A 16,059-nucleotide genomic window follows, 5' to 3' on the forward strand; every position below is an offset into this window, starting at 1 on the left:
TCACGAAGAGTCGGACACGACTAAACGACTCAACAACAACAACACCTCAGGTTAAGAACTTAATTTGTTCTGGAGGTCCATTCTTAACCTGAAACTGTCCTTAACCTGAAGCACCACTTTAGCTAATAGGGCCTTCCGCTGCCGCCGCGCCGCTGGAGCACGATTTCTGTTCTCATCCTGAAACAAAGTTCTTAACCTGAGGTACTATTTCTGCATTAGTGGAGTCTGTAACCTGAAGCGTCTGTAACTCGAGGTACCACTGTACATTTGGGGGCAGCTTTATATACAGTAAGCCCTCAACTTATGTTCCGGGGATCGCGCCTAAAGCCCAAACCTCATATTGTCAAAATCCATTGGGTGCATTGGCAGGTGGGATTGCCCCCTTTCAGCTCCCTTTTAAATTTTTTCAAAAATAATAAGAATTGCCAGGCGCTTAATGTGCCTAAGTTGCAACCTTACTGTACATACAGTAAATAAAATAAAATAAAATAAATAAGCAACATGAGCAATAGTCGTCTCCTGCTTTTGTTCCCCAGCACTTCTAATCCTAAACTTCATCTTCTATGGGTTTTTCTGCTGACTTTTTAGAAGCCATCTTAGTTGTTGGTGGTTGCCACATCTTGTGAGCTCCATAGTGTGGAAAAAGTGCTTCCTTCTGCCTTTCTTGAACCTTTTATCCTTCAGTTTCATTGGATGGCCCTGGGTGCTGTAGTATTATGAGAGAAGAAGGAAAACCCCTCTGTCCACTTTCCCTGCGATCACTATACATAACTAAGATACAATTACCCTGAGCTGTGCACAGTAATCCAAATTTCAGTGTGCTGTTGAGTTACACAGGGACCTTACAATATTGGCAAGTTTTAATTCATCCCCCATTCACACACACTGCAGTTGCAGAGTATCTGGAAATCTTTCCTGCTCGTTTGTTTTCAGCTGTTGAGCCAGCCAGTAATGAAAATGCATAATTACATGCAGAACTTCAGTTCCTTCCAAGGATTCTGTTTATTTCTATTTTTGTTCTGAAGAACAAAACACCCCATTCACCCTTCATATCTATTTCTTGTCTTTTAGCAAGGCCATCTAATTTTTCGGCGTTGATGGATTTCATCACATGTCGTGGGATGGCCTGCTGTTATCTTTGCTGTATCTACTTGTTTTGCTCGGAGATGGACTTTAGGAGATTGATTTCTGACACTTCACAGGCTCTGTTAATGAAAGTAAAATCCAAACGGAAGAGTCTATGAAAGAAATTAACCCTTCGGACAAACATCTGTGGGGAGACTTCCCAGTGTCCATTTCAAAGAAGGATCCTTAAGTTGTCTCCCACCAAGTTATACCCTTATGTAGACCCACTGTAGGTATACACATGTAACCTAAGCCCAATGATTTTGCTGTAGGTCTTCTCCTACCGTGACTTGATTAGATACAATCCCTTTACTTTTACAACCCATGAATTTGTGATTATTTATGAAAGAAGTGATTCTGAGATCACTTAAGGACAGATAGCTTTTTAGCATCCGTCCTCTTGACTCTGAAAAAGACATTACTTGCCCAAGGAAGTCCATGCCTCATCATACAGTAGCAAAGTCATTAGATCAGGGCAAGTACCTTTCCATGTTAAGCTTGGTCTCTGCAAAGCCCGGGATTGGAACAGTGTTCATATTCTCTCTCTCCCCTGCAAATGGAAATTGCATGCCATAGTCCCTTGGTACTCACTGGATTGGGGAGCAGAAACATTCCAAATATGCTTTGTCTCTGGGTTGTGTTCATTTTTGGTTTTGACATGAATGCTTCACCTGGGAGGATGAGTGGATGTAACTCTCGGTTCTTGTATTATTTCTGCAGGTTGTATCAGTCTGTCAAGCTGCTGTACTCCATTGGGATCTTCTTCACTTACGCACTACAGTTCTACGTCCCTGCAGAAATAATCATTCCTACGGCCATCGCTCAGGTTCCTGAGCGCTGGGCATTATGGTGCAATCTACTGCTGAGGGCATCCTTGGTCTGCGTAACATGTGAGTAAGAGATCAGAGTTGCTGTATATTTTCCATTCCATTTTGGCATGCAATAAGCGTCCTGAACAGGGGAATTGCAAAATTATGACTACTTATCCCACTTTTACTTAGTGAGATGGCTTTACTGAGGTGTCTGAAGCAAGTAATAATGATTGCTGCTGACAAGAAGTTACTTGGTGTTTTTTTAAAAAGCCCTTGTAAATGTGAAGGGAATGTTGCTAGCATGGGTTTCCGTGACAAAAATCATTTCTATAACTTATTTTGAGTTGAAGCCCACAGATGGAGTCTAGTATATAGAGTTCCTGTCAGTTGGCAAAGGGGCAAGGCGGTTTTGAATCTCCATGGGGTCCTTCTGTGACCCCATGAAAATTGACTCCGGAGGTTTGAGGGACCCTCCAGACCAATGTGGGAAGGGTGAATTTATTCTAAAAGCCATTGGCAAAAATTGTGTATAGCATAATTTTAGAACCAGAGGAAAAATCAGGCATCTTTATGGGAAAATAAAAAGGGCTTATATGACAGGAATTGAACATCAAAGCATGGAGATGGAGATAGGCCAAAATCCTACAAAGATTGATTTTCACAGATATAAAAGAGAACTTCCTTAAAACGCAGTATCTCTAGTATCTGACACTACATAGACCAGGCATAGGCAAACTCGGCCCTCCAGATGTTTTGGGACTACAACTCCCATCATGCCTGACCACTGGTCCTGTTAGCTAGGGATGATGGGAGTTGTAGTCCCAAAACATTTGGAGGGCCGAGTTTGCCTATGCCTGACATAGACTATGCTGGATGTATTCAGCAAAACAGAAGATGCAAAGCTACATGAGCAAATTTTACATACATATTTGGAAAGCCCCATAATCTGGGTGTTTTGAAATACCCCCCCCCCCCCTAAAAAAAAAGAATTGAGGGGGAAATGTTCCATTGATGTCAGAATGGTTTATTAAAATCTTGATGTTCATAGTAAAAGGTAAAGGTACCCCTGCCCGTACGGGCCAGTCATGTCCGACTCTGGGGTTGCACGCCCATCTCGCTTAAGAGTCCGGGGGCCAGCGCTGTCCGGAGACACTTCCGGGTCACATGGCCAGCGTGCAAGCTGCATCTGGCGAGCCAGCACAGCACACGGAAACGCCGTTTACCTTCCCGCTAGTAAGCGGTCCCTATTTATCTACTTGCACCCGGGGGTGCTTTCGAACTGCTAGTTTGGCAGGCGCTGGGACCGAGCAGCGGGAACGCACCCCGCTACGGGGATTCGAACCGCTGACCTGACGATCGGCAAGTCCTAGGCACTGAGGTTTTACCCACAGCGCCACCCGTGTCCCCTGGATGTTCATAATGGTATGTAAATTAAAATACTGTAAAAGAGCAAGTAACAAATAGCCAGACAAGTTTTGCTTTGACTTCTCTGTTCCTGAGCTTGAGAAGAAGTGTTGGTAGATAAAACTAGTCTGGCAAATGTTGATCATCACTGGTGCCAAGTGTCAGAATGGTGGAAGCCTAGCATATGCTATTTAAGATCCAATATAATTGTATCTCCCAGCCAGTATCACTTGACACCACATACCGTCAATGTAATTGCTGCTGGATACAACCCAGAAGAGGCTTGTCGTAAAGGCTTCAGGCAGAGTTCATTGCTGCCATAGAATATATTCATTTTCTCCTAGCCAACATGCACTTATTCATGCATGTGCACACAAATGCAAAGTGTTTGCCTAACTGCGGCAGGGAGAAAGGAGGAATCTAGAAAGGATCCTTGTCTACAGATAAGTAGATGAAGAGTGGTATACAAATGCAATCAATCAATCAATCAAAAGTATTGAAAATTAATGTTTCAAAAGAAAACAAACTAATTCAAATATGAAATGCACGTTTAAAACAGAATAATTAACAAGAGAATAAAATAGTATCCTAAGCATAGAACGTATCTGCTGCTGTTGCTGCCAGTGGTGGGCGGTTGCTGTGGAATCTCAGGCTCCATGACCTGGGTCTGCACTAAGAGACAGCCAAGATGGCCTCTGCCCTCTTCAGCAGCCTCAGCTTTTGCAGCTGGAGTCAGTCAGGGCCCCTCCCTCCCAGGCCAGGTGGGAAAAGACCTGCATGGCCGGGAGCAGCTCTTCCAAGAGTCACGGCCAAGATGGTCTATAGTCTAGACCAGGGATGTCCAACAGGTCAACTTCAATCAACAAAACAACCCGTGGTTGTTAGAAGTGGATTGCGGTCTCTTTTTCGTCCGCGGGGGGAAGGGAGCATTCACCCCCTCCCTCTTTCCTTTATCCGTGCATGATTTCAAGAACGGAAAACGGAGTTTCCGCTGGCGGGATGACTTATTTTTTATCGGTTTATGTCGCAGGCCCCTCCCCCAAAAGTGGCAGAAGTATTTGCTGTCCCCCCCCTAAAAAATGCTCAACAACCTTGACCTGCACCCCTAAAAAATGGTTGACAATTCAGACTTGGCTCCCTAAAAAAACCCCAACAACTTTGACCTGCACCCGCCCCCCATGGGTAGATCATTGCCAGTTTTTTATTCTGTGAGTAGATCGCAGTCTCTTGGGAGTTGGACATCCCTGGTCTAGACTAATCCAATAAATGCTGTTTTATTCTAATAGGCACAATTAGAATCAGAAGCAAAATTCTGCAACAGAAACTGATGCATCAGTCCATGGGTGCTTCACAGCACCATTGGAGATCACAGATGTGCAAGAGTTTGAGCATTTGTGCTATAACTGAAGCTGCCATTACATCACAGATTGCATAGAGTGCTCAAAGAGGTTTCATTTTTGATCTAACGAAGTAGCTGGTTTGCAGGCTTAGGTATTGTATTATATATTACAATGAGACTATCTAACCCACTGAAAAGAAATTTCACCAAAACAAAATTCCTTTTGAGGAGGATGAGTTAGGAGTGACACCCATGCCATGTCTCCACACTTCTCAATTTGGTGTTCTGGTGTTGAACAGAAGCATAAGAACAGCACTGATATCCTGAAGCTGATTCTGCAGATCCTGCCGTCAGTTTATTTATCAAATTGCTCTCCTCCTGTGGCACAGATGGCTGTAGCAGAGAGACTTCAGTCCTCTCAAAGCTTTTTGCATTCATACTGCAAGTTCAGGAGTCCATGTTTTTGCCCCTTACAATGCACTTACATTTAAAAATGTTTACGTATAGCTGTCTTCATAAAGATTTATCCCATCTCCAAGTTTATTAATCAGCTATATTAATTTCTTCCTCTCCATGTTTATTCTTGAATGGCTTACTGTTCCACCTTTGAAACTGAGCCCAGAAAAGATGTGGTTAGCAAAAAGGGGTGTTAGAACTACCTGCCTTTCTTTCTTTTTTATCTCCTTTGAATTAAGTGTAATCTTAGAATGCGGACAGTTGTATTTTATAAGACTACAGTGGTAGCTCGGGTTAAGTACTTAATTCGTTATGGAGGTCCATTCTTAACCTGAAACAGTTCTTAACCTGAAGCACCACTTTAGCTAATGGGGCCTCCTGCTGCTGCCACGCCGCCAGAGCACGATTTCTGTTCTCATCCTGAAGCAAAGTCCTTAACCCGAGGTACTATTTCTGGGTTAGCGGAGTCTGTAACCTGAAGTGTATGTAACCTGAAGCATATGTAACCTGAGGTACCACTGTATTCAACCGGGGAGATGGGTTTTTAACAGTTTGGCATGCAAGAAACCTGTATGTGCTGTACAACGGGAGTGCTTGTACAGTTGTTTCTTGCTGCATGTGAAGAAAACCTTACACATACTTTCTCCTGGTGTAGACTTCGCCTCATATGCAAGGTTTGACTTCATAAAAAGTAAACCATTCTCTTTAAGAAAATGCTTCTTAGTCCTCATCACCGTGGAGAGCTCTAAAAAAACAAGAGCAGTTTCTGGCCCAAACTAGAGGGAGGTTGAAAATCATTTTTTGCATTGATGGAACAGATCTGGTAAGATACCCATTGTCTAAAGCGGTACAGAAATGAAATGAATAATAATAACTTGAGAGATAACCAGCACCTGCTAAGAATGTAAGACCAGACTTGAGCAGTGGGTAGGCTGCAATTCAAGTTTTGTCCTGAGTTGTGTTGGTGGCAGGATGATGACAAGAGTGGTACAGATAATTGGGCTCAGCATTCTAGTCCAGAGACCCTAGGACTAGAATCCAAGGGTCCATGACGCCTTATGCTTTCTAGGTCCATGGTGCCTTATGCTTTCATCTTCTCCTACCATGGACCCTCTATTTCTAACAAAAAAGGAGAAAATCTCCTAAATGTAGCTCTGGTTTGGATGACTTATTTTTTTGTTCACACTTGGTTTTGCCAGGTGGACTGGAGATTTCCAATTCTGAAATAGAATCCTCTGATTTAGAAAGTAATCTCTTTGCCTACAGTCCTCACTTACCTGAGAGCAAATTCCCACTAAATTAAACTCAAGGAACCGTGTAGGATTGCACTGTCAGTCACTCCTATTACAGTGGAACACTGCTGTGCCCCTGAATACCACAAGTAGATGGAGCGCTTTTGGGCTCACGTCCTGCTTTTGAGCTTCTCGCATGCATCTGGTTGGACACTGAGAGAGCAGGATACTGGACTAGATGGGCCATTGGCCTGATCCAGCAAGTCTCTTCATACATTTTTGTAAGCCTTGGTTGGAAAGCCAACAGGATGGTGGGTAGAGGTTCATGTAACTGAGAAAGATGGGCTTCGGTGAATCCAGGGCCAAACAGAAGTGAAGGGCAAAGATTTAAGGCAATGGATTTAGGTAGCCGATGGCATGTGGCTGCAAGTGATTCCCTCAGATGTGGTGATGGGGAAGAAGTAGACCTGTGCTGGAAAGGTGCTCAGGGCAGGGGCGTTTCCGTTCTAGAAGATATCCTTGTTCGGTTTTGTGCCGTCAGAGGCAAGGAAGTAAAAGTTTATTGAGCTCTCAGCAAGGATAAAAGCAATTAAGTGGGTTGCATGAATATTAATTGAAATGATCTCCTGGCCTCAAAGCACGTCTGCGTCACTGCTTGGGTGTCTGAAGAGAGGATGTAATTTTGGGTTTTGAAGTGCTAAGCAAAAGGAAAGAGAGGTCTAGTTTAAAAGCCCTTTGAATTGATATCTATGGAAAGCATAACCGTTGTCTCCTGAGGGCTGAAGAGATGCAGCTGGATAATTTAGTTTTGCTGCCTATCTGTTTTTATTTTTTTTAAGTGGGCGTTTAAAATCCTGTTTCCTGTGAGATGAGACAATTGGCTGAGTCATAAAGGGGCTCATGACGCTGTGTTTGGACAGGCAGCTAATCCGCTGGTCCTGCTGAGCACTCTCTGGTGGGGGCTGTGTCTTGAGAGGATGGAGGGAAGGTAGAGATGAAAGGGAGAACATGATTGCTTATTTCCCCTTGCGATCAGCATCTTCCTCCTCTTAACCCATAGCCATAGACTCTCCCCTTTGGAGGGCACCTTCAAAAGCTGTTTGTGCAGCCTAACCCTCCTGTGCACGCTTATTAAAAAAGTTAGGCCCTTAATCATGAAAAATGGGGAGCCCACATTTCAGTCCTCCTCAAAACCTGCTTCCTTAAGTCAAAACAAGCTTGTAAGGCAAAATCTGAGAGGTGTGCTGTGGATGGGGAAGGCAATTGTCAAAGTTTCTCCTCAGGTGTTTCCAGGTCAGGTTGTCTCTTCGATGTCACACCACACACACTGCACTGCTTTCATATAAAATGAAAACAAGATTATCTTCAAAATGAGTTCCCACGTTGTTTTTGTTTTTTACCTGGACGTTTCTTTGGTAGATACCTGTGTGGATAATGTTGAGAAACGGCCAGACAATATTGTGCTCTGGCCCCAAGACAGCAGAGTTCAATGGAAGCTGCTTGCCCTCAACCCCTGTCCCCGTCAAATAGCTACCATTGAATAATTATGGGGGAAAGGCACCTTCTGTTACGTTTGTGTTCTGGCACCATGATTGCAAGGCATCCCTTAGAACACTGGGCTTTGATCAATGTCCAGCTGCGGATCTGGTAGGGCAGGACTTTGGAGTAGAAGACCAAAACTCCACTCAGCTGAATGAGGAAGAGGGCCCCCAAACAGAGCAGAGTTGGCTTGCCACATGTTGAAGTACAGTGGTACCTCAGGTTACAGACGCTTCAGGTTACAGACTCCACTAACCTAGAAATAGTACCTTGGGTTAAGAACTTTGCTTCAGGATGAGAACAGAAATCGTGTGGTGGTGGCGGGAGGCCCCATTAGCTAAAGTGGGACCTCAGGTTAAGAACAATTTCAGGTTAAGAACGGACCTCCAGAACGAATTAAGCTCTTAAGCCGAGTTACCACTGTAGGTGAAGTGATGTATCGCCCCAGGCCATTAAATCCAGTGTTCAAAATTATGTAACTTCACCCATGATCTCCTCCACTAGTGGCTAACCCTAAGCTTCTGAAAAACCCACAAGTAGGATAGCAGCCCTACTCTTCTGTTTTGCCTCCAGCAGACTACAGTCAGAGGTTCTCTGGGTCTGGACATGGAATACCCATTTAATTGTCATGGTGAATGGTCATTGGTGGCTTTCAAGTCATGCATACATATATGGTCAAGTTGACACATGGGAAATTGAAACTTCAGATGCATTTGCTGACAGGGGTCCTTGCATACACTAAACATAGAATGTATGCATTTTTTATTTGCTGTTGTAAGCTTCCCCAAGGCTGGAGGACAGTCTGTAAACACGGCAAATAAATACATAAATGGGATCTGTCTTTGCATAAGCTTAAATCCATTGCTACTGAATTGCGAATTGGCTCCTTCGGGACAATGTTGTGTAATCTGGACAAGTTAGCTTCCCTTTGCCAAGGGATACATAAACAGCAAAACGTGATTCCCAAACTCAAAGCCTCAGCAGCTTGTTCAGGCACATCCTAGCTGTTTGGGTTAGATAAGGGCCGTGACTTGTTTGCCTGCTTCTTTAAAATCGAACTCCGTCACTGTGAAATAGCTTCATTCATTTTCCTCAGTTTCACAGTGAAGCTGGAGCTGCTGCATCTCTTGGAAGCTTCCACCTTGTCAGTCATGGGGAATCCGTGGCACAGCAGAGGTTGTTGGGCACCACTTCTCATCAAACCTTACCAGGATGGCTAATGGGCATATTGTGGGAGTTGGAGCTCAATAACAGCTAAAGAGAGCACAGGCTCCCCATCCCTCATCTAAACAAAGCATTCATTGTCTTGCTTTGCAGTACAAATAAGCATTCACCCCACCCCAACACCCCACCCCGTGTCACCCATAAAGCAGCTGAGTTTTTCATTTTAAAATACTGCATTGTTGCTTGCCTCCCTCTCTCAATTTGATTTGTCCTAGTCCCCCAGGCTTATTAAGAGCGTAATTCTCACTGATAATATGAAGCCTGTAGGAACTGGAAAAGCAACATCCTACTTTGAAAACACACCATATTTTTTCAGGAAATAAACCAATTTCTCCTTCTCTCTGGTCATGGTGATTCTTCTCTTAGAAGTGCCCTACTTTCTTTGCCAACAAAAGCCAGCTTCATTATGGAGAATTCTCCTCTTTTACTGCTTCATTTTAGCAGGAGTTGTCTATGCCTTAAAATACCACAGAAGCATCAGGCAGCAGAATCACCCTCAGGTTACAACTCTAATAATAATAATAATAATAATAATAATAATAATAATAATAATAATAATATAATCTGCCCATCTGGCTCGGCTCATATTACTTTATGAATTAAATTTATACCCGCCCCCCTCCTAAAGAAGGCCAGGGTGGCAAACTCATGTGTTAAAGCAATGCTATTAAAAGCATAGTAAAGACAATCACGTATATTCACAGACATATTTTCAAGGTTGCCATGCACAGAAACTTTCAGTATTCAAATGCATGGGTAAACAGGAATGTTGTAAAATTCCTCTTGAAAGAAAATAAAGAGGGGGACAGACACACCTCGGGGGGGGCATTCACATATGGGGAACTGCCACCAAAAAATCCCTGCCACGACTCAACACCAGCTCGGCATTGAGTATATGGAGTGTCCATAAAGGGGATTTGGGGGCAATGGCATGAAAAGGGGAAATGCATCTTTAAACAAAACAAACAAACAAACAAACAAACCTGTGCAGTGCTTCATACTTTACGCATGTGTCTTTGGTAGAATTTGAGGTTTCTTTGGCCTCTGACAAAAAAAAATGGTAGAAAAGGAAGGAGCTGGAAGAGGGAAATATGAGTGCCTTAAAATGTGCGCTAATGTTACTTAAAGGCTTAAAAAAAAGTAAAGGACCCCTGACAGTTAAGTCCAGTCGTGGACGACTCTGGGGTTGCGGCGCTCATCTCACTTTACTGGCTGAGGGAGCCGACGTTTGTCTGCAGACAGTCTTTTCAGGTCTTGTGGCCAGCTTGACTAAGTTGCTTCTGGTGAAAGCAGAGCAGTGCACAGAAACGCTGTTTACCTTCCCACCAGAGTGGTACCTATTGATTTACTCACACTTTGACGTGCTTTCAAACTGCTAGGTTGGCAGGAGCTGAGACCGAGCAACCGGAGCTCACCCCATTGAGGGGATTCGAACTGCCGACCTTCTGATCGGCAAGCCCAAGAGGCTCAGTGGTTTAGACCACAGCGCCACCAGCATCCCACTTAAAGGCTTACCTCTGTCTTAATTCTCTGACGCACTGTGCCTTCAGAGCATCAGTGTCAGGGCTTAATTTCTGGATGCAACATCTGGACAATTAACATTATGTACTGTGTGTTGTTTTGACCAACTTTCAACCATGGCTTCATGCCTGTGCTTGTTTTGAAACCATTACCCATAGCTTCCCATAATATGCAAACCCACAAACCGTGGCTATGTTTACAACATGCTGCGCCCTGGCTTGTGTTACACCTCATGCATAGGATACAACAGAGGAGCAAGGAAGAAGTTAATAAGCCAGGGATTTTGGTTTAGTGTTAAATGCATTTTTGCTGTGGGTCAGCATGCACAACCCAGGCCTCATGCTAATATACTGCAAGCCGAACAGAACAAATTATCTGCATCATATTCTCCTTGTTTGTGGCACTTGGTCAGGCTGGCTGGGGCTCATGAGAGTTGTAGCCCAACAACAGCTGGAGGGCGACGGCTTTCCCCAGCCCTGTATTATTTAATAGACTTGTTTACAGGCATTTTTATTTTATTTTAAGGAGTGTATCTTCGCAAAAGGAGTAGCATAGCACACAAACAAAAGAACAACGAATATGCAATACAAAAACACTGCTTAAAGCTTATTAAGAGGCCCAAGATCCTGAAAAACAATGGTCGGAGCATAAATCACAATCAGCCTGGCATTATCATAAAACAGAAAAACAGCCCCACTCTTCCACAGTCCAATTAGATTCAATCCATAAAAGCAGCAGAGAACAGATGAGCCCATTTAAACATTTGTCAGGATGGGACTTGTTTTATCTTAAATTTTTCAAGCAGGGTTGTTTCTCTCTAGACGGGCTTTTACATTCCTCCAAAACTGTTACTGCTGAGAGAAGAAGAGAGAGGCGAGAGCAAGATGGCAGAGGTTTATGGAAGCTAATGATATACATGTTTTTGATAAGCTTTGCCTTTGCTGGAGCAAATTTGTGTATCATTTTATCAAATTCCCCAATATAAAAATGGTCTGGCTTATGTTTAGCTCAATATCTGTTTGTTTTCTTCTAACCTGAGTGCCTAGTTGTTCTTTTTTGATTTCTCATTTCCTTCAATACAATAGCTTCTCAAAGTGGGAAAGAGGAGAATGGTGTGTGGCTGCTTGAGTTTCTTGGAAGAAAGGCAGGATGCATATGTAATAATAGATAAATGAAGCTATAGAATATGTCAGAATCCTACATGAATAAATTCCAAAGACTGTCACTCCCTTACAATATTACCTGCTCAAATTCTTGTGCTGAGGATGAGATAGAATGAGATGAGATAGAACTGCAATGCGCTCTACGTGGGGTTACCTTTGAAGGTGACCCAGAAACTACAACTAATCCAGAATGTGGCAGCTAGAGTGGTGACTGGGAGCGGCCACTGAGACCACATAACAGCGGTCTTGAAAGACCTACATTGGCTCCCAGTACGTTTCCGAGCACAATTCAAAGTGTTGGTGCTGACCTGTAAAGCCCTAAACAGCCTCGGTCCAGTATACCTGAAGGGGCGTCTCCACCCCCATTGTTCAGCCCAGACACTGAGGTCCAGCTCCGAGGGCCTTCTGGCGGTTCCCTCGCTACGAGAAGCCAAGTTACAGGGAACCAGGCAGAGGGCCTTCCCGGTAGTGGCAACCGCCCTGTGGAATGCCCTCCCACCAGATGTCAAAGAGAAAAATAACTACCAGACTTTTAGAAGACATCTGAAGGCAGCCCTGTTTAGGGAAGCTTTTAATGTTTAATAGGTTATTGTATTTTAGTGTTTTGTTGGAAGCCGCCCAGAGTGGCTGGGGAAACCTAGCCAGATGGGCGGGGTATAAATAATAAATTATTATTATGAATATTATGTGCTGCTTGTTCATAACTTGTTGCCCAGAAGCCAGTAGCACAAGTAATACCTTAAGATCCTCAAGTGGCTTTCTCAAACAGAAGGGGATGAGTTGCACTTGGCTGGGGCCCCAGGGATCTGCGATTGGGCGTTCCAGATGTTAAGGCTGCAAGGGTTTTATTTGGGGTTATGAGCCTAGCCTCTGAAGTTAGGATGGAGTGGTATGAGCAGCTGGCTGGGGCTGAGACCCAGGGGGCTGGTTGGAGCTGGGGAACGAGCCAAGCTGACTTCATTGGTGGTTCTTTAGTGGGAAAAGGCCCTGTTAGTCTCTAGCCATGTCCTTCCCAGGCATGTATCCCCCTTGAGTATGAAGCAGCTGCTCTTACAAGTCTCTGGAGGTCCACTCACCCAGCCATTGCTCAGTCTTTGGGAATTTCTAGCTCTGGCAGGGAAGTCTTGGGGTTTGCTGTGCTGTGGATCTGAAACAACATCCCTGTTCATCTATGGATAATAGAAGGGGAGGTTGTTGGTGTGTGGTTCCTTTCAACCTAGCCTCAAAACTTCCTGGAAGAACGCAGATGCTATGCTGCTCCCAAATGAGCTAAACTGAAGCAAGCAAACTTGTGCTTCAATCCAAAGCTCATTTATTTGAAATGTGAACTTTCATGCATTCATGCATAAAAGTTTTGATGGTCTTCAACATCTAAAGTAATGGTAGCAGTGTGGAATAGCATCATATGGTTCTCTTTCCAAGAGGACCATAGATTTCTGTAGTACTCCTGAGTAAACTTAAGAGTCTAACATATGGAATGTTCAGTGGTACCTCGGGTTACAAACACTTCGGTTTACGGACTCTGCTAACCCGGAAGTAGTACCTTGGGTTAAGAACTTTACCTCAGGATGAGAACAGGAATTGCACGGAGGCAGCGCAGTGGCAGCGGGAGGCCCCATTAGCTAAAGTGGTACCTCAGGTTAAGAACGGTTTAGGTTAAGAACAGACACCTGGAACAAATTAAGTTCATAACCAGAGGTACCACTGTATTTCTAAAGTTCAGTAGCATGATAGATCTGGGGATTGAATTTCCAAATTGCCTAGCCTCTTTCCCACCACTGTACCATCTCTGCTGCTAGAAAGAACCTCTAGACTGGTTCTTTGGAAATTTTGTAGCTGTTGTTCACTGAATTGGACCATTTGCCCATCTAGCCCAATACTGTTTGTTCCAGGCGTAGCCAGTGTTATTGGACTATAGTTTTCATCATGTGCCCTACTAGAGTTGTGACCCAGTGGCCTCTGGGGCATGTCCTGTTGTGTGCCCCAGAGTGGCAGCAGGTCTTCAAGGTCTCAGGAAGGAATATTTTGCATTGCTTGCTACTTGAGATAGTTTTAATTGGGAGATGTTGAGGATTAAACCCAGGATCTTATGCATGCGAAACATTCTGCTGCTGAGTTTTGATCTCTTCCACTACAGCCTCCCTCTACAGCAAGGGTGCCAACTTGAATAAAAAATTGGGGAGGGGGCAGGTAAGCCCTGCCGCATAATTAAAAACATGACGTGGCCCCTCAAATGTTTTTTTTTGGGGGGGCAAAATAGACCTTGGCTCCTAGGAGTTGGCTCCTATGCTTTACAGTGCTGGATAAATCCACAGTTTTTTTAAAATATCAGTCACAGTGCTCTGTTTTCTCTTATACATTTAAAGTTGATGGCAACCTGTTGTAGCATCTACTTTGGCTAACAATACAGTGGTACCTCGCGTGAAGTACTTAATTTGTTCCGGAGGTCCGTTCTTAACCTGAAACTGTTCTTAACCTGAAGCACCACTTTAGCTAATGGGGCCTCCCGCTGCCGCCGCACTGCCAGAACACAATTTCTGTTCTCATCCTGAAGCAAAGTTCTTAACCTGAAGCACTATTTCTGGGTTAGCGGAGTCTGTAACCTGAAGCGTATGTAACCTGAGGTACCACTGTAAATGTTTTCAATCAGATGCATTCCTAACCAAGTTTTTATTTCCTCTTGTTTCTTTGTGTCTCAGGTCTGCTAGCAATCCTGATTCCTCGACTGGGCATTGTCATCTCTCTGGTGGGCTCAATCAGCAGCAGTGCCCTCGCCCTGATCATCCCGCCCCTTCTGCACATTGCCACCTACTACTCCGACGGCATGCATCCCTTGACCATTGCCAAAGATATCCTGATCAGTTTCATTGGTTTTGCTGGGTTTGTGGTGGGAACTTATGAGTCTCTCTTTGAACTCATCGTACCAACTCCCACCGCCGTCAATGCCACCCGTGCCTTATAAATGACACACTAAACCTGTGCACACCTTTCTATTTTTCTTTGCTATAGAATATTTCGTCAGCCTGGCTGGATCCTGGTTTCCATTGTAGCAACTGCAGTGACTTGTTGCCACTTCTTTGCTTCCCAACTGTATTTATTTTGCTGATTTAAATGCAAGCGGACAGTGGAAAAGGCAGGACTCCGATCCGCGTCTATGCTTCTTTATGCACAAGTCAGGGGTGGTTGATTTAAGAACCTGCACAGCACGGTTATTAGTCTTTGACAAGAGTGGAATATTGTTGTCTGCGCCAATGTGAGTCTCTCTGATAGAATGATGCTGAATAGTCCGCAGGGATCTTGGTTTATACAATCTCCTCTGGAATCTAGTGAATTAATAATTCCAATACTGTCAAAAGGGCGACAAAGCCCTTTAAACATCATGTTACCATTCCTTGGGAAGAGAACCCAAGACCAAGTGTATGGGCTGGAGGCACAAGATGCCACCACTTGGCTGATGCTAAGCAGGGTCTGGTCTGGTCGGTGCCTGGATGGGAGGAAACCACCTTGGATTCCATGACAGAAGTATGATGGGATTGATTGAAACAAACAAAAACCCTTGAATCTCTTTGCTGCTGTTCTGAAATGCTTCTGTCTGACAGCTTACTGATTGCATTGTGTATCTGCATTTTTGGGGAAATGATGTATAACTTGGAAGTGGCAGCAAGCACAGAACAGGAGAGAAACCAGCAGAAGTCTGTTAGCAGTTTTTTAAAGTGGATTGCACAGATTGAAGAGCCTGTTGGTTATGTTCCCTTCTTGCTTTCTGTCCTGCCCCCTTCTCCACCTTTGGGTTCATATCAGCAGGAACGACGGAGTTGTAGGTAGACTCAAGCACAATAAAATACAATGCACAGTACTTGAACCACTCTAATTGGGCTTCCTGCAAAAGATGGCAGTTTCTGTTGCTTCTCAGCAGTACTCCATGGCAGGGTATACTTGAGACTCTGTGGTTTCAAGCACACTGGGAGAAAGGTGCATGTATGAATTGGGCGTAGGATACGGTAATAATTTCAAAGAGGGAGGTAATATTGATTATAATTCATGGCAGGACATAGTCAACCGTAGGATACAAGCCATCCTCTCCTGTTTTGCAATGGAAGTTGCAACAAGCAGTTACTAAACATACGGTTTTGAAGAAAAGAAAGCAGTGACCGTACAAAATGTACAGAAATCAAAACTGTTGATGCTGTGCCCATGTATTGGGTCATAATTCAATGGAATCTGCCTACAAACGAGAGCCATTT

At 44.1% G+C, this 16,059-nt stretch overlaps 1 protein-coding gene across 3 annotated transcripts in view; it reads left to right on the forward strand.

The window, feature by feature from the left end:
• The window catches only part of LOC309364198 (proton-coupled amino acid transporter 1-like), a 41,340-nt gene extending 26,030 nt beyond the window's left edge, over window positions 1-15,310 (forward strand). For all 3 annotated transcript variants that reach the window (XM_081901060.1, XM_081901061.1, XM_081901062.1), the window contains exons 10-11: window positions 1,846-2,015; window positions 14,515-15,310. In XM_081901060.1, the coding sequence (XP_081757186.1) occupies window positions 1,846-2,015; window positions 14,515-14,777 (433 nt within the window). In that variant the 3' untranslated portion in view covers window positions 14,778-15,310. The remainder of the gene's footprint in view (window positions 1-1,845; window positions 2,016-14,514) is intronic.
• The last annotated feature ends 749 nt before the right edge of the window (window positions 15,311-16,059 follow it).

The sequence above is a fragment of the Podarcis melisellensis genome (genome assembly GCF_964234715.1).
Source record: "Podarcis melisellensis genome assembly, chromosome: 2".
NCBI classification, from domain to species: domain Eukaryota; kingdom Metazoa; phylum Chordata; class Lepidosauria; order Squamata; family Lacertidae; genus Podarcis; species Podarcis melisellensis.